At 39.3% G+C, this 22,495-nt stretch overlaps 1 protein-coding gene across 21 annotated transcripts in view; it reads left to right on the plus strand.

Moving 5' to 3' along the window:
* Window positions 1-22,495, plus strand: part of CARF (calcium responsive transcription factor) — a 91,349-nt gene that overhangs the window by 57,562 nt on the left and 11,292 nt on the right. For 11 of the 21 annotated variants that reach the window (XR_014828967.1, XR_014828960.1, XR_014828982.1 and 8 more), the window contains one exon: window positions 14,625-14,765. Coding sequence is in view for 6 of the 21 variants with exons in the window: in XM_084998446.1 (XP_084854572.1) it covers window positions 14,625-14,728 (104 nt within the window). In the remaining 15 variants the exon portion in view is untranslated. Of the gene's footprint in view, window positions 1-14,624; window positions 14,766-16,635; window positions 16,814-22,495 lie in introns of those variants that run through there. The other 10 variants (XR_014828974.1, XR_014828981.1, XR_014828957.1 and 7 more) reach the window with 2 other exon arrangements.

Consider the following 22,495-nt stretch of genomic DNA (forward strand, 5'->3'; position numbering starts at 1 on the left):
CAGCCATAGCAACACTGGATCCCAGCCATGTCTGCAACCTACACCACAGCTTACAGCAGCACCAGATCCTTAACCCACTGAGCTAGGCCAGGGACCAAACCCGCAACCTCATAGTTCCTAGTTGGATTCATTAACCACTGAGCCACAATGGGAACTCCCCAGAATTTTTAAAAATCACATTTATGGAGTTCTCAAAGTGGCAGGGCAGAAACTAATCCAATTAGGAACCATGAGGTTTCAGGGTTGATCCCTAACCTCGCTCAGTGGGTTACGGATCTGGTGCTGCTGTGAGCTGTGGTGTATGTCTCAGATGTGGCTCGGATTCTGCGCTGCTGTGGCTGTGGCTGTGGCATAGGCTGGTAGCTGTAGCTCCGCTCAGACCCCTAGCCTGGGAACCTCCATATGCACAGGTGCAGCCCTAAAAAGCCAAAAAAAAAAAAAATCATATTTATTAATGGATCCTAAATTGATTTATGAGAAAAATAAATTGTATGATTCCTGTAGAAAACCTTTGAGAACGTGATGAGCATAAGAGTGCAAGGGATATGTTGCTTAACAGTACAAACTTGTAGCCAGTAAATGTGTAAGTCCTAGAGATCTGTGTTCTACATGGTGATTATAGTCAACAGTACCATATTATAAACATTAGAGTTGCTTGGAGACTAGATCTTAATTGTTCTCACTGCAAAAAGAAATAATAATTATGTGACATGATAGAGGTGTTAACTAAAATTATGGTAGTAATCATATTGCAGTATCTATGTTATCAAATTAACACACTGTACACCTTCAATGTTGTATGTCCATTATATCTCAATTAGAAAAAGAATTCTAAAACCAGAGGGACAGAATGAAATTACATACTAGCAGAGGTTTTGTGTGTGTGTGTGTGTGTGTGTCTTTAGGGCCATACCTGCAGCATATGGAGGTTCCCAGACTAGGGGTTGAATCAGAGCTGTAGCCACTGGCCTTCACCACAGCCACAGCAATGTGGCTACCATGCCATTAAAAGTTAAAATTTGTACCAATCATTCTACTACTATAGATATTTACATAAGAGAAATGAAAGCATACGTCCAGCATATGTCAAGCTGCGTCTGCAACTTGCACTACAGCTCGTGGCTACACTGGATCCTTAACCCACTGAGCAAGGCCAGGGATCAAACTGCATCCTTATGGATACTAGTCAGATTTGTTTCTGCTGAGCTACGACGGGAACTCCCAGAGTTTTTATTTTTATTTTTTATTATTATTATTATTTTTTGCTATTTCTTTGGGCCACTCCCGCGGCATATGGAGGTTCCCAGGCTAGGGGTCGAATCGGAGCTGTAGCCACTGGCCTACACCAACACGGGATCCGAGCTGCGTCTAAAACCTACACCACAGCTCATGGCAACACCGGATCGTTAACCCACTGAGCAGGGGCAGGGACCGAACCCGCAACCTCATGGTTCCTAGTCGGATTCGTTAACCACTGCGCCACGACGGGAACTCCCAGAGTTTTTATTTTTAATTATCTCTATTGAAATATATAATTGACATACAATAATCTGCACATGTTTAAAGAGTACAGTTTGATTAGTTTTGATATACATACACATCTATTAAACTATCACCACAGTCAAGATAATGAGCACCAAACCAAGTGCCCCTTCATAATCCATTCCAACTTCTTGCCTGTACCCCCATCCCACCATCCCCAAACAACTACTAAATTGCTTTCTGTCATTAGAGATCAATTTGCTATGTCTACAGTTTTATAAAAATGAAATCATATAGTATGAACCTTTTTAAAATCTGGCTTTTGTTAGGACAGACTGAACTTCTTTGCAGAACAGATGCTGACTCACAGACATTGAAAAACTTATGGTCTCCGGAGGAGTTTGGGGGGTGAGGGGATGTGCTTGGGTTATGGGGTGGAAATCCTGTGAAATTGGATTGTTATGATCATTATACAACTACAGATGTGATAAATTCATTTGAGTAATTAAAAAAAATCTGGCTTTTGCTCAGCATAGTTATGAGAGTCATCTGTGTCACAGGATATATGACTAATTCATTCCTTTTTACTGCTGAGTAATATTCCATTGTTGAACATACCATAATTTGCTTATCCATTCACCTGTTAATGGACATCTAAGTTGTTTACAGTTTTTGGCTATTACAAATAAAGCTGCTATGAACATTTGCATAGTCTTTGGACATATGCTTTCGTTTCTATTATGTAAATATCTATAGGAATAGAATGATTGGTATACATTTTAACTTTTAATGGTATGGTAGGTACAAATTTTAACTTTTAAGAAACTGTCAAATAAGTTTCCAGAGTGCTTGTATCATTTTACATTCCAATCAGCAGTGTTTGAGAGTTCCAGGTGCTCTATCTCATAGCACTCCGTATTGGTATGGAGAGGCTTTTAAATTTTAGGCATTATAATAGATGTGTACGAGTAGCTCATTGTATTTTTTCTTTTAATTTCCATCTCTCTAATGACCAATACCATTGAGCATCTTTTTTCCCCCCATTTCAGGGCTACACTTGTAGCACATGGAAGTTCCCAGGCTAGGGGTTGAATCAGAGCTGCAGCTGCCAGCCTACACCACAGCCACAGCAAAGCCAGATTCAAAACACTTGTGACCTTCATTGCAGCTCATGGCAACTCCAGATCCTTAACCCACTGAGTGAGGCCATGGAATGAACCCGTATCCTCATGGATACTAGTCAGGTTCATTACCGTTGAGCCACAATGGGAACTCCACAATAGGAACTGAGCATCTTTTCATGTTTTGTTTGCCATCTGCATATCTTCTTTAATTGTCTGTTTGAATCTTTCATCTATTTTTATGTTGTTGTTTTCATATTACAGAGTTTTAAAGAGTATATTCTAGATACAGTTCATTATTAGAAATGTGATTTGCAAATATTTTCATCTGATCTGGAGCTTATCTTTTCACTCTCAGAATCTTTCAAAGGGCAGAAGTTCTTAATTTTGATGAAATCTAATTTTTCTTTGAGGTTCATAGTTTCATATTGTCTCTAAAAGACCTTTGCCTAACAAAGGGTTGGATTTTTTTCCCTGTGTTTTCTTCTGGAAGTTTTATAACTTTAGGCTTACATTTAGGTCTGTGATCCATTTTGTGTTAATTTTTGTATATGTAGTACAAGGTGTATAGATTGACTTTTTTATTTTTGGCATATGAATACCTGTTCTAGCATCTTTTTTTTTTTTTTTTTTTTTTGGCTTTTGTTGTTTGTCTATTTTAGGGCCACACTTGTGGCATATGGATGTCTCTAGGCTAGGGGTTGAATTGGAGCTGAAGCCACCAGCCTACACCACAGCCACAGCCACAGCAATGTGGGATCTGAGCCACATCTGTTACCTACACCACAGCTCATGGCAACGCCAGATCCTTAACCCACTGAGCAAGGCCAGGGATTGAACACATGTCCTCATGGATACTAGTTGGGTTCATTAACCACTGAGCCATGTTAGCCACTGAGCCACAATGGGAACTCCCAGCATCATTTTTTGAAAGGACTATCCTTTCTCCATTGAATTGAATTTATAACTTTGATGAAAAAATTCATTTGTCAGGTATATGTGGGCCAGTTTCTGAACTCTGTTCTGTTCCATTGATCTATTATCTATCTCAGTAGTCTCGACTGGGGCAGTTTCCTCCAGGGGACATTTGACAAGGTTTGGAGACAGTTTTAGTTGTCATAACTAGGGATATAACCACTGGTTTCTGGTAGATAGAAGCCAGAGATGCTGCTCAGCATCATGCAGGGCATAGGACAGCTCTTACAACAGAAAATTATCTGGTCCACAATGTCCCCAGTAGTACCAAGACTGAAAAGCTCTGGTCTATCTTGATATCAGCACCACATTGTCTTGATTACTGTAGCTTATAATAAGTCTTGAAGTTGAGTAGTATTAATTTCTTGAATTTTGCTCCTCTTTTTCAACTTTGTTTTGGCTATTCTAAGTCCAATGAATTTTCGAATCATCAATTTATTTTATTTTATTTATTTATTTATTTATTTACTTACTTACTTACTTACTTACTTATTTATTTTGCTTTTTAGGGCCGCATCCACGGCTCATGGATGTTCCCAGGCTAGGGGTCCAACCAGAGCTACAGTTGCCGGCCCACACCACAGCCACAGCAGTGTGAGATCCAAGCTGTGTCTGCAAACTACACCACAGCTTGTGGCAGTGCCAGATCCTTAACCCACTGAGCGTGGCCAGGGATCAATCCCACAACCTTGGGGTTCCTAGTCGGATTCGTTTCCACTGCTGTACAATAGGAACACCTAGAATCATCAATTTCTTAAAAAACAAACAAACAAGGAGTTCCCATTGTGGCTCAGTGGTAACAAACCTGACTAGTATCTGTGAGGATGCTGGTTCGATCCCTGGCCTCGTTCAGTGGGTAGTTGCCGTGAGCTGTGGTGTAGTTCACAGATTTGGCTTGGACCCCACATTGCTGTGGCTGTGGTGTGGGCTGGCTGCTGCAGCTCCAATTAGACCCCATAGGCTGGGGGAAAACAAACAAACAAACAAAAAACCTGAAGGGATTTTGACTGGGATGATGTAAAATATATAGATCAATTTGAGGGTAATTGAAATCTTAGCATTAATACTTTTTTTTTTTTTTTTTTTTGCTTTTTAGAGCTGCACCCATGGCATATGGAGCTTATCAGGCTAGGAGTAGAATCTAAGCTACAGCTGCTGGCCTATACCACAGCAACAAGAGATCTGAGCCATGTTTGCAACCTACACCACAGCTCACGTCAACACTGGATCCTTAACCCACTGAGCAAGGCCAGGAATTGAACCTGCAACCTCATGGTCACTAGTCATATTAGTTTCTGCTGCACCAAAATGGGAACTCTGGTATTCTTTAATTTTTCTCTGCAGTGTTTTCAGTTTTTAGTGTAGAAGTGTCACATATCTTTTGTCATGTTCGTCAGTAAGACCTTATAAATGACATTGTTTATTTCAATACTGATTTTTGCATTAGTATATAGAAATACAGTCGATTTTTTTTTGGTTGCTCCTGTTGGCATGCAAAAGTTCCTGGACCAGGGATGGAAGCTGTGCCACAGCAGTCACCCAAGCCACAGCAGTGATAATGCTGAATCCTTAACCCACTGAGCCACCAGGGAACTCTGACAGTTGATTTTTTTGCAACCTTATTAAACTCATTTACTAGTTCTAATAGCTTTTTGGTAGATTCTATCAGATTTTCTACATAGATAATCTAGTTGTTTTATATCTTTCTTTCCAATCTGGATGCATTTTATTTATTTTTCTCAACTATTAGACTGGCTAGAACCTTATTTTGATTAGAAGTAACTAGAGTGGATATCCTTGCTTTGTTTCTGATCTTTCACTATTAGGTGTGATATTAACCATAGCTTTTGCATTAAGTCATTTATAAAATTGAGTGATATTCCTTCTGTTCTTATCTTGCTGAGAGGTTTTCGGTTTGTTTGTTTTTGCTTTTACTTTTGCTTTTTAGGGCCGCACCTGTGGCATATGGAGTTTCCCAGGCTCAGGGTCTAATTGGAGCTGTAGATGCCAGCCTACACCAGAGCCACTGCCACATTAAGGAAGGATCTGAGCCATGTCTGCGACCTACATCACAGCTCATGGTGACACCAGATCCTTAACCCACTGAGCAAGGCCAGGAATCAAACCTGTGTCCTTATGGATGCTAGTCAGATTCATTAACGACCGAGCCACGATGGGAACTCCTGAGAGTTTTTATTAAGAATGGATATCTGATTTCCTCAAGTGCTTTTTCTGGATGCATTGAGAGTATATTGAGATATTTGGTTTTTCTTTTTATAGTTTTTCGCTATAGTGAGAAACAATTTCGAAGAGCAAAACAGCCTTGTCCTTGCATTTCTGGAATAGATCATACTCATTCATCAGGAGGTCTTATCCTGTTTTTTTCTGTTTGTTTGTTTTGTTTTTTGTCTTTTCTAGGGCCACTCCTGAGGCTTATGGAGGTTCCCAGGCTAGGGGTCCAATCAGAGCTGTAGCCGCCGACCTATGCCAGAGCCACAGCAACGCGGGATCCGAGCCAAGTCTGCAACCTACATCACAACTCACGGCAACACTGGATCCTTAACCTGCTGAGCGAGGCCAGGGATCGAACCCGCGACCTCATGGTTGGTAGTCGGATTCGTTAACCAATGTGCTGCAACGGGAACTCCTTATCCTGTTTTATGTATTTTTAGGTTTCAGATGCATTTAATATTATTATTGTTATGGTTGGGCTTAAATCTTCCATCTTGTTATTTATTTTCTGTTCATCCCATCTGTTCTTTTTATTTTTATTTTTGTTTATCTTTATTATTTCTTTTTACAGCCACACCTGTGGCATATGACAGTTCTTGGGCCAGGGGTTGAATCAGAACTGCAGCTGCAGCAGCACCAGATCCTTAAGTCACTGAGCAAGGCCAGGGATGAAACCGGCAACTTTACGGAGACAACATCAGGTTCTTAACCTACTGAGCCACAATGGAAATTCCTGTCCCACCTGTTCTTTTTTCACTTTTTCTTCATTTTCTTCCTTCTTTTGGTGCAACTGAACATTTTTTGTGATTCAGTTCTACCTCTTTTATTGACTTACTAGCAGTGACTCCTTTTTATAAGAGCTGATTTACAGTGTCTCATAAAGTTCTGTTGTACAACAAAGTGACCCAAGCACACATTTTTTCCATGTACTGTACAGTAGGATCCCATTGCCCATCCATTCCAAACATAACAGTTTGCTTCCAAAAAACCCCCAAATTCCCATCCATCCCACTCCCTCCCCTTTCCCCCTCAGGAACCCCAAATCTGCTCTTTTGGCTGCGATCTGTTTCTGTTTTGTTTGTTGTTTTAAGATAGGATCATCTGTTCCATGTTTTAGATTGCACAAATAAGTGATATCATATGGTATTTGTCTTTTTTTTTTTTTTTTTTTTTTTTTTTTGTCCTTTCTAGGGCCACTCCTGCGGCTTATGGCGGTTCCCAGGCTAGGGGTCCAATCAGAGCTGTAGCCTCCGACCTACGCCAGAGCCATTTTGTTGCAAATGGCATTAGTATGTCTTTTTATGGCTGAGTAATATTCCATTCATCTGTCGATGACATTTAGTTGTTTCCATGTCTTGGCTATTGTGAATAGTGCTACTATGAACATAGGGGTGCATGTGTCTTTTCCAGTGAAAGTTTTGTCCGGATATATGCCTAGCAGTGGAATTGCTGGATCATATGGTAGCTCACTATTTGGTTTCCTGAAGTACCTCCATGCTGTTTTTCATAGTGGTTATACCAGTTTACATTCCCACCAGCAGTGGAGCAGGATACCTTTTCCTCCACACCCTCTCCAGCATTTTTGTTATTTGTTGACTTGTTTAATGATGGCATTCTGACTGTTCTGAGGTGGTACCTCATTGTAGTTATGATTTGCATTTCTCTAATAATTAGTGATACTGAGCATTTTTTCATATGCCTGTTGGCCATCTCCATATGTCTTCTTTGAAGAAATGTCTTGTTTTTGTTGTTGTTATTGTCGTTTTTGTTTTGTTTTTTGGGTTTTTTTGTTTTTTGTTTTTTGTTTTTTTTTCTTTTTAGGGCTGCACCCACACCATATGGAAGTTCCAGGCTAGGGGTCAAATCAGAGCTTCAGCTGCCAGCTACAGCCACAGCCACAGAAACACAGGATCTAAGCTGCATCTGCAACGTACATCACAGTTTATAGCAACGCCAGATCCCTAACCCACTGAACAAGGCCAGGGATTGAACGCACATCCTCGTGGATACTAATTGTGTTCTTAACCTGCTGAGCCACAATGGAAACTCACTCCATACAAATTTTAAAATATTCTGTTCTAGTTCTGAGAAGAATGTCTTTGGTAATTTGATAGGGATTGAATTGAATATGTAGATTGCCTGGAAAGTATAGTCATTTTGACAATATTGATTTTTCTAATCCAACAGCATGGTATATCTTTCCATCTGTTAGTGTCATCTTTGATTTCTTTCATCAACGTTTTATAGTTTTCAGAGTATAGGTCTTTTGTCTCTTTAGGTAGGTTTATTCTTAGGTATTTTATTCTTTTTGATGCAATTGCAAATGGGATAGTTTCTCTGATTACTCTTTCTGGTCTTTCATTATTAGTATATAGAAATGCAATTTCTTTCTTCCTTTTTTTTTTGTCTTTTTTGTCTTGTTTGCCATTTCTTGGGCCGCTCCTGCAGCATATGGAGGTTTCCAGGCTAGGGGTCGAATCGGAGCTGCAACCGCCCAGCCTACACCGGAGCCACAGCAACGCAGGATCCGAGCCGTGTCTGCGACCTACACCACAGCTCACAGCAACGCTGGATCCTTAACCCACTGAACAATGCCAGGGATTGAACCCGCAACCTCATGGTTCCTAGTTGCATTCGTTAACCTCTGAGCCATGACGGGAACTCCCCTAAATCATTATTTTAATGTTTGCTTTAATGTTTATATTGTACATTTTTTTGGTCTTTTTTTTTTTTTTTAGGGCCGCACCCACGGCGTATGGAGGTTCCCAGGGTAGGGGTCTAATTGGAGCTGCTGCTGCTGGCCTACGCCACAGCCACAGCAATGCAGGATCCTTAACCCACTGAGCAAGGCCAGGGATGGAACCTGCAACCTCATGGTTCCTAGTCGGATTTGTTAACCACTGAGCCACAACGGGAACTCGTATATTGTACATCTTTAACTATCACAGTCTATCTTCAAGTACTATTCCACCACATTTCTTATACAGTGTAGAGTTCTTAAAAGAGTATACTTCTGTTTTTTTCCCTTCTCACCTTTGTGCTGTCGTTTTCATAAGTTTTATTTCTGTATACCTTATCAGCCCCATGGTACACTATTATTATTTATATGTTAAATAACTACTTATCTTGTAAAGAGATGTAAATAATTAAAAATCTTTATATTTCCTCCATAGTTATTATTTCTAGTGTTCTTCATTCTCTTGTATAGATCTATATTTCTGGAGTCATTTTTTTCTTTTACTTTAACATTTTTTTATAGATCTGTTGCTCCTGAATTTTTCATATTTATTGTGACTCAAAGAGTCTGTATTTTTGCCTTCAGTTTCAACTGATGTTGAAACTGCATAAAGAATTCCAAGTTAATACTTTTTTACTTTATTTTTAAAATGATTTTTACCTTACCTTTACCTCCACTGTCTTTTACCTTAAATTATTTCCTATGAGAAATTTGGTATCATTTTTATCTTTGTTCCTTAGTGTGTGTCTTCCCTCCCCCCTTTTGCTGACTTTAATGGTTTCTTTTTATCAGATATTTAATTATTATATACCTTGATGTAGTTTTCCTCACATTTCTTGTATTTGTGTTTGTTGATCTTCTTGAATCTATAGTTTTAATCAAATTTGGAATTTTTTTTTCCTGAAAAAACATTTTGTCTTCCTCCCTTACTCTCTATCAGAGATTTCAAATATATTTATGTCTGCTTGAAGTTATCCCATATCTCATTTTAATTTTTTCCATCTCTATATATTTCATTTTGCTGTGTCTTCAAATTCACTGATCTTTTCTTCTGTAATGTCTAACATATTTGTTAACACCAAATTACTGAGTTATTGGCCGGTTATGAATAAAACTTGGTTATTGATCATCTAGTGTATTTCTCAACAAAAGCATCAGAGTTTTCATATTTAAAAGTTTAACATGGAAAGTTTTTGCATCTTCCATGTCTCTATATCTTGAGTCTCTCCTCTAGCTTTTTGAACACATGGAATGCGGTTACAAAACTATTTTAATGCCCTTATAAATTAATTCTGTCATTTTCTTTTTCTGAGGCAATTTCAATTGACTGATTTTTCTATTCATTATTTTTATACATTTTCCTGCTTCTTTGCATTCCTGGTTGTTTGTTTATTTGTTTGTTTTTGCCACATGCCTGTGGCATGTAGAAGTTCCTGGGCCCAGGCCACTGCAGTGACATTCTTGATCCTTAGCCCGCTGTACCACAAGGGAACTCTGGTAACTTTTTTTTTTTTTTTTTGGTGGTCTTTTTAGGGCCACACTTGTGGCATTTGGAGGTTCCCAGTCTAGGGGCCGGATCAGAGCTGTAGCCTCTAGCCTCCACCACAGCCACAGCAATGCCAGATCCAAGCCGTGTCTGTGACCTACATCACAGCTCACAGCAACTCCAGATCCTTAACCCATTGAGCAAGGCCAGGGATCAAACCTGCATCCTCATGGATACTAGTTAAATTGGTTTCCACTGAGCCACGATGGGAATTCCTGTCTGGTAACTTTTGATAAGATATCAGACGTAGCTGTTATCTTGTTGAGTGCTAGGTGTTTTTATATTCTTGTAAATATTCTTGAGTTTTGTTCTAGGACACAATTTCTCAGAAATAGTTTAATGTTTCGCTTTCAAGCTTTGTTATGTAGGACCAGAACTATATTTAATCTAGTGTTGATTTTGTCCCACTTGAGTCAAAACGCTACCGAGTACTCTACATTGTGCTTATGAATTAGTGAGATTTCCACCGTGGCTGGTGGGAAATGGCACTCTTCTGATCCCTTGTGAGCCTCAGAGGTTGTTCCCTTAAGTCCTTTAATGTTCTTTCTCCAGTTTCAAGTAGTTTCCTTTACTTGTGCACTGATCATAAGTACTCTTCTGAATGCAAATCTCTGGATTTTTTAAATTGCTGTAGCTCTCTTTTCTCCAGTGCTTGATCTTATAAACTCTAGCTGTTTCTGTCTTCCTGGCCTAGGCTTCATCTCCTCTACCCAGAGAGGCTCTTCCTGGGTTATATCTCCACGCACTACAGTCCGAAAACTCTCTTCACGTGCTAATCTGGGATATAGCATAGGCTTCAACTCATTTGTTTTCCATCTCTCAGGGATCACTGTCCTCTGTTGTATGATGTCCAGTGTTTTGAGTATCACTGTTTCATATATTTGATGCAATGTTATAGTTGTTTCAGGTAGGAGGGTAAATCTGGTTACTGTTATTCCATCTTGACTAGATGTGGAAGTTCTCCAAATAATTCTGACGTAATGTCACATTTGAGTTTCTGCAGGAGCAATAAAGTTGGGAGATGAAGTAGGAGACTGTAAGAGAAGTGCAAGGATAGATTATGAGATAGGATGGGGCACCACAAATCTGGGTGAGACAAGTAAGTATATCATTGTGGGACTTAGGGTATATTATTGATCTACAGGAATTCTCGAGAACTGCCTGATTATATAGGGACCACCTTTGATGGTATAGTTTCCAACCCCCCCTTTCATGGCTCCACCAGTTATAATGACTTAGCCTTGTGTGTACTGTCACTGATAGTTAGGTGCCATGTCTCAAAGGAACTAGGTGTCTATTACATAAGATATTTAACTTTATACAGTGTAGAAAACAGTAAACTTGATAGTAGAACTATAGATAAAATTACATAGGAATTCAAAGAAGACATTACTTCCAAAGAAGAGAACTGACATTTTTAATGAGCACCAGATATTGTATGTGGTGCTTTTTATTTATTTATTTATTTATTTATTTATTTATTTATTTATTTATTTATTTTTGGTCTTTTTTGTCCTTTTTTAGGGCTGCACCCACAGCATATGGAGATTCCCAGTCTAGGGGACTAATCAGAGCTGTTGCAGCTGGCCTATGCCAGAGCCACAGCAATGCAGGATCCGAGCCACATCTGCGACCTATACCACAGCTCACAGCAATGCCGGATCCTTAACCCACTGAGCGAGGCCAGGGATTGAATCCGAAACCTCATGGTTCCTAGTCAGATTCGTTTCCACTGCACCACGACAGGAACTCCTGTGGTGCTTTTTATTGTTTGGTTAAAGCACTTGGCATTTTGTCTGGCGTAAGTTGTTTCTTATTATCATAGCATGGATTTGTACTTAAGAGCATGTGCTCTGAAGTCAGACAGCTAGGATTTGAATCCTACTTCCTCTTTTTTAGCTGGACAAATTACTTAGGCTTTCAGTTTTTCCTTCTTTCTTTTTTTTTTTTTTTTTTTTTTGCTTTTTAGGGCCACACCCGTGGCATGTGGAGGTTCCCAGGCTAGGGGTTCAATTGGAGCTACAGCTGCCAGCCACAGCCACAGCAATGCCAGATCCGAGCCACGTCAGTGACCTACACCACAGCTCATGGCAACACCAATCCTTAACCCCCTGAATGAGGCGAGGGATCGAACCCACAACCTCATGGTTCCTAGTTGGATTCGTTTCTGCTGCACCACGACGGGAACTCTCGTTTTTCATTTTTTTAATCTGAAGGAATAGTAGTGGCAGCAGCTACCTAATTTGTTATGAAGAATTAGTGAGTTAACCATGCTGTGGTTTTAGACAGAATCTGATCCTTGCCACTCAGTATGTGTTAATTTTTATAAGTTTATTAATAATGAACTTTAAAAGCCTGTAGCATAAGCACTATTCTTACTGTCAGGATGGTATATGTGTTAGGGAGCACCTTTGGCTGCTTGGAACAGACATGATTATGGTGGCTTAACCAAATAAAAAGGTCTTTTTTCCTATGAAACGAAGTGCAAAGACAGTCTGACCAAACTGACTAGAGGCAGTCATTCCACCTCCAGCATTGATCAGAGCTCAGACAGGAATAGGAATAGGCAAAAGGTCTGATCTAGGTAAATGAGCCAAAGGTCCTTCTTAGACGATCTAACAGCAACTTCTGTGTTTAACTTACTGGTTAGAACTGTTGTATGACTACTCTAGTTACAAAGGATGCTAGGAAAATTACCTCTTTTTTTCGTTTTTCTTAGGGCCACACCTGTGGCATACGGAGGTTCCCAGGCTAGGCATCAAATCAGAGCTGTAGCTGCCAGCCGACACCACAGCCACAGCAATGTCAGATCCGAGCCACATCTGTGACCTACACCACAGCTCACAGGAATGTCGGATTCTTAACCCACTTCACCTGAGCGAGGTCAGGGATTGAACCTGCGTCCTCATGGATCCTAGTCAGATTTGTTTCCACTGAGCCACCACGGGAACTCTTTAAAAAGAGCTATATTACCACTCCAAGAAAAGTTGTGCTTTAGTAGGAAAGAAAGAATTCATTGAATATCATTTAACCTACTAATAGTGTCTCTCATAAATGAGAGAACTGAAATTCAGAAATTCAATAACTTGCCTGAGGTTATTACACAACTATTAAGTGATAAAGCTCATTTTGGTACCAAAGTATGACCAATACCATTCCACGTAAGTTTTACTACACAGTCCAGAAAAGCAAGCAATCTATCCATGGTAGGGTCTTAAGGTTGGATCTTTCATGACAGGATGTGGACATGAGATTAAATTGCAGATGTATAGAATTCAGGGAGAAAGCAAAAGAAATTATATGGCACATTTAGGAGTGCTAGTAGGTTCATTTTGGCGAGAGTTTTTAAAGAGAACAGATACCACACAATGAGGGTAACTGCAAGAATACGAAGTTCTGGCTCTGCCTGAAGAAGCATGGGTACCACTTCTGTGGATGGATGCTAAGACAGACTACGGTGGGTAAAGATGCTGGTAGGTTGGTACAAGTGAGAGTCCTTAGAAATACTCTTCTGATTAGTTGTCTCAGTGAAATAAGCAAGGCCTTTGGTGATTGTGGAGATTGGTGTGTGGGGGAAGTATGTTAGGGAGTTTAGAAAAGCTAGTAGGAGAGTAATTAAACTAGGAAGGTATATTATTGTTAATTGCCCTGCTTGATTAAGAGATCCTTTGAGGTTATGTTCGTAAATTGAAAATCAGATTAGTCAGCATGTTTATGTGTTTTTCTCCAATCATGGGCAACTGTGACAGTATTTATTAAGAACCAGACACTGTGACCTGCTGGCTGTAAGAAAGATTAACAAAACCTAATCCTACTCCTATAACTACTCACAGTGTAGTGGCAGACAGTTCTACAATTTTAAAATGGTCTGATAAGTACTATCAATTCTAACAAAGGGAAAATCATTTTAAATCAAAAAAGTTCCAGGCACAACAACTCAGGTTATGTAGGGAAATAGCAGAAGATTAGTCTAAAAAGACAGAAGCTTGTGAAAGACTTACTTCTTTTTTTTTTTTTTTTTTTTTTTTTTTTTTGTCTTTTGTCTTTTTTGTTGTTGTTGTTGTTGCTATTTCTTGGGCCGCTCCCGAGGCATATGGAGATTCCCAGGCTAGGGGTTGAATCGGAGCTGTAGCCACCGGCCTACGCCAGAGCCACAGCAACACGGGATCCGAGCCTCGTCTGCAACCTACACCACAGCTCACGGCAACGCCGGATCGTTAACCCACTGAGCAAGGGCAGGGACCGAACCCGCAACCTCATGGTTCCTAGTCGGATTCATTAATCACTGCGCCACGACGGGAACTCCCCAAGACTTACTTCTAAACTCTTAACTCCCTTTGACCAATCAAAAATATTGTTAAAAACTTTGCCTAATCCCAGTTAGGTCCCCTGCCTTGAAACTCATCCTAAACCAGATTCCAAAACTCATAAATGTTGTGCCTCTGTCTTCCCTGTGAGACACTGTTAAGACTCAAGATAGTATTGTCCCTCACTGCAGTAAGCAAAAAACTGAGTTTTGCTTTATCAACAGGTTATTTTGGAGGTATTTTAATGGAGCCAATATTTGACTGTTTTGGAGGTCCCATCATAATCTGGTCAACTTGGAAACAAGCATGCTTTTCTGAGGCCCTTTGAGCCTCCTTCACAGGGTCTCTCCATTGACGATGGTGAGGTAAGTTCATATTGGGTTTGAGCCCTCATTTCTTATTTTATCATCAGACACTCCAAATGCCAAATTTAGTCTGTTTAGTTTAGAGTAACACCTAAGAATAACAAACCCCTTTTGAAAAATCCATTGATCAGTCAGTCTGAAAAACTCTTATTTGGGGTAGAAATATGCATTATTACTGACAATACTACTGTTTGTCCTTGTTATTTCTTCATTGTCCATCTAAAAGGAAGTTCATAGGGATAAAGATGGGAGTAAGTTTGTATGCTCAGAAAACTTCTATTCAGACTGGCATCCTTTAGAAAAACTGTCTCAAGTCACTTATGAGAATCTTGTCAGAACTTTATCACTCTTGTTTTATTTTGCCCATTGAAAGTCTAGTTCTCTTTGTTCGGCTGGATCCCTAAGACACAAGGTGCCCAAGATTTGACTGACTGTTGCCAGACTCATAGGTTTATCTTTAGTCTAGTTGTATACCCACTCTGGGCTGAACTCCTGCATCTTATCTGTATGTATACTAGATATATATAAGATGGTATGTCATCTTAACTTTCTAAGTGACAAAAGGATTATTTGGAATTATAATGGTTACTTTAGGAAAAAAAATTTTTTTTGGCTGCACCAACGGCATTTGGAAATTCCTGGGCCAGGGATCAAATCTGAGCCACAGGTGTGACCTATGCCACAGATGCAGCAATGCTGGATCCTTTCCTTCTTTCTGTCTGTCTGTCTGTCTGTCTTTTTAGGACCACACTTGCAGCATATGGAAGTTCCCAGGCTCGGGGTCTAATCAGAGCTGCAGCTGCCAACTACGCCACAGCCACAGCAACACCAGATCCGAGCCACATCTGCAACCTACACCACAGCTCACAGCAATACCAGATCCTTAACCCACTGAGCGGGGCCAGGGATCGAACCCCCGTCCTCATGGATAGGAGTTGGGTTCGTTACCTCTGAGCCACAAGAGGAGCCTCAACCCAGTGCACCACAGTCGGTCTCTGGGGAACTTTTGTTATGAATAAAACTGTTCCTTTTGGGAGGCACCGTGAATCAAAAAGGAAGCAATATCCCAAACATACAATTTTCTACATTTTAAGGCAAAAGGAAACTTCTAAAATATATTCAAGGGATTATGAAATTGCTTCCCTAAAAGATTCCTTGACAAAAGCAAAGGAAAAATGTGAGAAAATGAAAACTGTCTTTTCTAGATCTATTCAAATCAAAATTTGAATATAACACTCTTTATTCTTCTATTCCACTTTCCTCAACCTACATTCCTCCATTTTCCTCTGTTCTGTTTCACCTTCTGACTTTTTCTTCTTCCCTTCAAAACACCTCAGAAAGAGATGGTCTTATTAATCTAAGAGAAACTTTACTTTGTTTAATATAAGAAACCCCCTCCCTCTCATTTCTATACTTCAGGTATTAATAACTACTGGCTTTTAATCATAGAAATCAAATTGTCAAGGGACCTGAATTAATGTTAAATGAGTCATAATGACTCTCTATCCTTCCCTCCCTCTGTTTCCCTGTCTCCCTCTCTCTCTCATGCATGTGTGTCAAAATAAGTTTTCCTGGGAGCTCCAGTTGTGGCTCAGCAGTTAAGAACCTAGTATCTGTGAGGATGCAGGTTCGATCCCTGGCCTCATTCAGTGGATTAAGGACCTGGCATTGCAGCAGCCGTGGCTCAGATTTGATCCTGGCCTGGGAACTTTCATATACATTAAGTGTGGCCATAAAAAAAATAATGATAAGTTTTCCTGCATCTAAGTTTTCCCTTCTCTTTAATTAAGGAAAGACACTTAGTTTTTTATAATGATAAGTTTGTATTTAACTAAAGCTGGCTCCCTCTCATTTTTTCTTTTCTCCTTAGGGGAACATTAAGAATTAATTGATGAAAACAATTATTCTGTGATTATGTGCTCAATCTAGGACTATCTAATGAAGAATTTCTAAAATGGAAAGAAAAATCATTAACTTTTTTGTGTTTCTTTTCTTTAAATTTGCTTTTAAGGGATATTTCTGATTAAAACTATAAGAAAAGAAGAAAAGGTCTTGGTTCCAGCTTTGAAGCAGGATTTCAATAGCTTCTGTGATTTTATTTCTGAATACAGAGTTTATATATTATATAGAAAATGTTCATAGAATATTCCTGATAAATAGTTGAATCGGTAGACAAATTAGAGTAAGTCAATTGTACTGGTTTATAGGACTGAAAAACAATTATCTTCCTGACTTTAATATATGAAATTAATGCCAACACAATATTATAGATTATATAAGAAGATTGGACATCTTAAAATTTAAACTTCCTATATTTTTTCATTGGTTTTATGGGACAAATGAGTTATCATTATAATCATTATTTACTATTATTATTATTATTTGGCCACCCTGCAACATATGGAATTCCTAGGCCAGGGATCAGATCTGAGCCACAGTCATGACCTAAGCTGCAGCTATGGCAACGCTGGATCCTTAACCCACTGTGCTAGGCAGGGGATCAAACCTACAACCTAGCACTCCCAAGACTCTGCCAATCCCATTGTGCCACAGTGGGAACTCCTATAATCATTATTTCTACAAATTGTTTAAACTTAGAATCATGATTAACTAGGTAAAATTTTAATGATGAGTTTCTTTAAAAGGTTTGCTTTCTTAAGATATTTCTGTCATATCAAAATTCTTAATAACTTTATATTTAACTAAAACTGTAATCTCTACATACTTAGGTAACCTAAATATGTTAGATAAGTATTAAACTGTGTTAACTGATACATAATCTTTGAAGATTTAGACATAATCTGAAGAAAAAAATGAGAGATGGAACATTAGTCACTAAATAGTTTAGCTGTTAATGTACATTTAAAAATAGATTTACAGGCTGCAAAACACCTTTGGAGTTAGTTATTTACACAGCCTCCTTAAAACTTATAAAGATAAAATGAAAAAAAAAAAGGTGGGGGGTAGTTCCTCTCATGGCTCAGCAGAAAGAAACTGACGAGGAACCATGAAGTTGCAGGTTGGATCTCACTAAGTGGGTTAAGGCTCTGGCGTTGCTGTGGCTGTGGTGTAGGCCAGCAGCTGTAGCTGTAGTTTGACCCCTCGTCTGGGAACCTCCATATGCTGTGGGTGCGGCCCTCTAAAAAGCAAGAAATAAATAAAATAAATAAAATAAAATGACAGGCATGCTCGTTAGAAAAATAGCTAAACAGTCCCTGGTTTTCTGTCTTCTAGTTTTATCTGGGGGGAAAAAAGTTGGTCACCTAGGTTAAATGAAGCAATGAAGACTATACTCGGTAGGAGTTCCCATTGTGGCTCAGTAATAATGAACCCAACTAGTATCCATGTGGATGCCGGTTCGATCCCTGGCCTTGCTCAGTCGGTTAAGAATCCAGCTTTGCCATGAGCTGTGGTGTAGGTTACAGAGGAGGCTTGGATCTGGTGTTGCTGTGGCAGTGGCGTAGACCAGCAGCTACAGCTCCGATTCTGCCTCTAGCCTAGGAACTTCCATATGCTGTGGGTGCAGCCCTAAAAAGACCCCAAAAAGAAAAAGACTATACGCAGTATAATTACAAAGAGGTGTGAATATGTATGCAAAATACTTACATGGTTTGTTTCTCTTTCTTTCTTTCTCTCTCTCTTTCTTTCTTTCTTTCTTATTACTCAAATGAATTTATCACATCTGTAGTTGTATAATGATCATAACAATCTGATTTCACAGGATTTCCATCCCATAGCCCAAGCACATCCCCCCACCCCCCAAACTGTCTCCTCCAGAGACCATAAGTTTTTCAATGTCTGTGAGTCAGCATCTGTTCTGCAAAGAAGTTCCGTCTGTCCTTTCTTCAGATTCCATATGTCAGTGAAAGCATTTGATGTTCATGTTTCATTGTATGGCTGACTTCACTTAGCATGACAGTTTCTAGGTCCATCCATGTTGCAAAAAATGCTGGTATTTCGTTCTTTTTAATGGCGGAGTAATATTCCATTTTGTATATGTACCATGGTTTGTTTCTTAAAGAAATTGCTGCACTTAGGATGGGTTCATAGATTCCTGAAATGGCCTTCTAAAAGCAGGACTACAGCATTAACTCAGAGGCAACATTCTGTAAGCCTCAGTGCCATCTTTGGTCAGGTAGTATGTGTATTAAGGCAGAGACCTCTGTATTGTGCTGTGTTCCCAAAAGGAAGAAAGTGTGGGCCCAGTAACCACCAGGCAGAGGCAGGAATGACTCCTTTTTCCATCATTCCCAATGACACACTGGGAAATTTTGTGCTTCCCACACCTTTAAGTTTCAGCTTTGCAGGTCCTGGTCCCCAAAGGGGAGTCTTGTCAGGAGGAACACAAAGTTTTTATTGAATTATAAGATATAGCTAATGTCAGTGCACTTTAGAGTCCTTGTACCCAGGTGTTAGCAGGTAAGACCAGCATCAGCATTCCTGCAGGGGTGATGGACCCTGGTCAGCAGGAGGTGGCAGGGCAAGGACTACATATGGAATCCAAATGACCCATCTGGGCACCTTTTGGTACTCCCATGTCCCATTGTAATGGCGAGTGCACACATGCAGCAATGCCAGCATGAAAACAATGTGATTACTCAGATCCTTCGGAAGTTAAGATTTGAGTCACACCACCTGTAAGCCACCAAAGTCAGATGAGGTGATAGCTGGGATTAGAATTAAAATAGCTACTGAAAGAGGGAGAGTATGAGTACCAGTTGTGAGCCTAAAGATCAACTGCAATGTCAGAGGTCCCATCTGAGTTTCCCCTCTGGAAGGGAGGCACACAAGAACCATGGAAGACCTGCACCCTGAACCTGTGGGAAGAGATAGGTCTGTTTGTCAGAAGAGATGGGCATTGGCAGCTATGAAAAATGAGCCACTCGGGGCTCTTGTTTCAGGTAGAGTAACTGACTGATGGCCCCAGGTTCTGTGTTCTAGACCTACCACTTGTGCAGAAGCTGTGCTTCTCACAAGCTACTCTCAGCCCATGACTGAGCATGGCAAAGGCACTAAAGCAGATCCATTTCTGTAAGAAGGAGGATTCTTTGATGGGTGTCTTTGGCTTGGGGTTTCCCTGTCCGCTCTGCAGACTTTACCCAGTGCTAGTCTTGGGGTATTTCATTGCATTGAAAACTCACCTTAAACTATACCCCCAAAACCTCACCAATATCTCTTCCCCCTCAGACACACTGTTAAGATTGTCAAGGTAGTATTTTTCCTTGCTACAGTAAGCAGAAAACTTAGTTTTGCTTTATCAACAAGTTATTTTTTTGTGGTATTTTCAAGGAGATAGCATTCAAAAAGCAGAGGAAAGAGCTTCACAGGTAAAAGAGTAAATGCAAAGACCTTGAGATAGAAAAAAAAAAATGTGTTTAAGAGCTGAAAAAAGTCAGTGTGGCATAAGCTTAGAGAGCAATAGAGGAGATGGTATGAGATGAAGTCAGTCAGGTACAGAAGGCCTGAGAGTCCATGGTAATTATAGGGTCAATTTCATCCTAAGAACAATAATAACTATTAGAAGACTCTTAGTGGAGAAGTGATATATCTTGCTTTATATGTTGCAGGAGAATGTATTGTAGAGGGACGTGGATGGAAATGGAGGGAGCAATTAGATTATTGCAATTACATGGTGATTTGGAACTAGCGTGATAGTGATGCAGTGAGCAAAGAGAAACCAACAGATTCAGGATATATTTTGGAGAAAGAGTCATCAACACTTGCTGATTGATGGGCTGTTGGGGAGTGGTTATGGGGTTGGTGATGAAGGAAGGAGAGGAATGAAGAATGACTCCAGGGTTTAGCCTTCAGTGACTTGTATGGAAGGTCGTGAATTTTACTGAATTGAGGAAGACTTGTTGGGGTTGAATAGATTCAGAAGAGAAAAGCAAGTGCTGTCTTGTGGACTGGTTAGTTTGATTTCTAAATGGAAATGTTTAGTAGGCACTTAGAAACATAAATCTAGAGGTCAAGATTGGAGATAAACATTTTTGTGATTTATCAACCTATGGATGGTATTTAAAAACAGAAAAGAGAAATACGTAGGTAAGCAAAAGAAATGTAGATAAAGAAGAGAAGAATGCCCAGGATCTAGCTCTGGGGCCCTTCAACACTTACATTAGCTAGAGCAGGAAAAATGGCTAAGGCATTAAAAAAAAAAAACACCAACAATGCTTTCAACTGGTCAGTTGAGTCCGGCTTGGAACCTGTGTGAGAATGTAGGGGCAGGAGATACCTCAAATTAGTTGCTGATTGACGCAATCTCTTCAGGCCCTTAGTCAACAAGTACATCAGTGTATCATAGACAGGGATCTCCAAGAGACATTGCAATATAAGGTAACTCCAGTCAATGCCTTTTATTGTACCATATTTACATTTAATACTCCCCCGCACTAGGGGATTCAGACTTCTAGGCTTGATTTCAAAATATTTCAGAAAAGTCTTTTTTCTTTCAAGTCTTTCTGCTTTCCAGTCTTTTTTTTAAACTATCATTTTAAATCTTTTTTATACTTTATTCAATTTTAGATTTAATAAATTATTAAATTTTTCTACTTACTTTGCTTTTGCCTAAAATACGATTAAGTGGAAGTATAAATTCTGGCTTTAAAAAGATGATTAGAATTATATAAATATATTAACTGTTTTAGAAGATCTTTCCTCTTTCAGGTTTGATTAACATTTGAAAATATATTGAAATATTTTTATATCAGAATTATATTAATAGAAATTATGATTTTTTAGACCTTCAAGAAGAATTTAACCAAAGGATATAGGCAGTAATAAAATAAAACAAAAATATCAAGCTTGAGGTAGCTAAGAAACAATGTATGACTTTCAGAGTAACAGACTTCTGTGTCAAGTGCATAAATAATTCTTTATTCATGAGGTCTTTTTATTTCCATGGAAACACTGAGGTCATTTTAATTTTTAATTACACTAGAGTTCCATAGATTTTAACTCTGTAGTATTAAACACAGAAGCTAGAGCTTTACCTATTTCTACTTTAAAATATATATATATGCGAAAAGATGGCTTAAAATGGTCATGAATTTCGTTAAGTTACAACCTTTAGCAGTATATTGATTATTTCTAGTTTCACCTAAACCTGCCTTGCAATATTATAACAAATTAATTCTTCTATTTTTGTCTGTACCCTTTGGCTAAAAGTATTTTCATGGGAAGTAAACTACAAAAGAAAAGTTGGCAATGGATGCTGGTAGAATATGTAGTTTGGGAGGTATGTGAAATTGCTATGAAGTAATAGGAGCAGAAAACAAGTTCTGCTACTCACTTAAATGAGTAATCTTGGATGAATCACTTCATTTCTCTGGCGCTCGATTTCTTCCTCTGCAACCTGAGCGTGAGGATGAATGATAGAATTCATTGGTTCTCTATGGAGCCCATGACATGGGGAGACTATCCACATGGGCCCCAGTGCTGATGATACGTCTAATGACATGGGTATCTGTCAACAGGGACTGGATGCAAACCAGTAGTAAAAAGCTATAAAATGGAACAATTTGTTCATTAAATGGGTATGAGGCACACTTTATAGCAAGGCAATCTTTTATTTGTTTTCTCTTTCTGTATCATTACATTTCCTATTGATATTTGCTAGTTTTCTTTATCATTATTTCCCTACCTGTTGGTTGAAACCCCTGACATGTTGTAGATTAATTTGCAGAGGGATCTGAGAACTGAACATTATCATTAAACAAATGAATAATATG

Source organism: Sus scrofa, chromosome 15 (assembly GCF_054392235.1).
Source record: "Sus scrofa isolate SSC_HxYL_T2T_F1_AM1 chromosome 15, Sscrofa_HxYL_maternal_Yorkshire_Landrace_v2.0, whole genome shotgun sequence".
Classification (NCBI taxonomy): Eukaryota; Metazoa; Chordata; class Mammalia; order Artiodactyla; family Suidae; genus Sus; species Sus scrofa.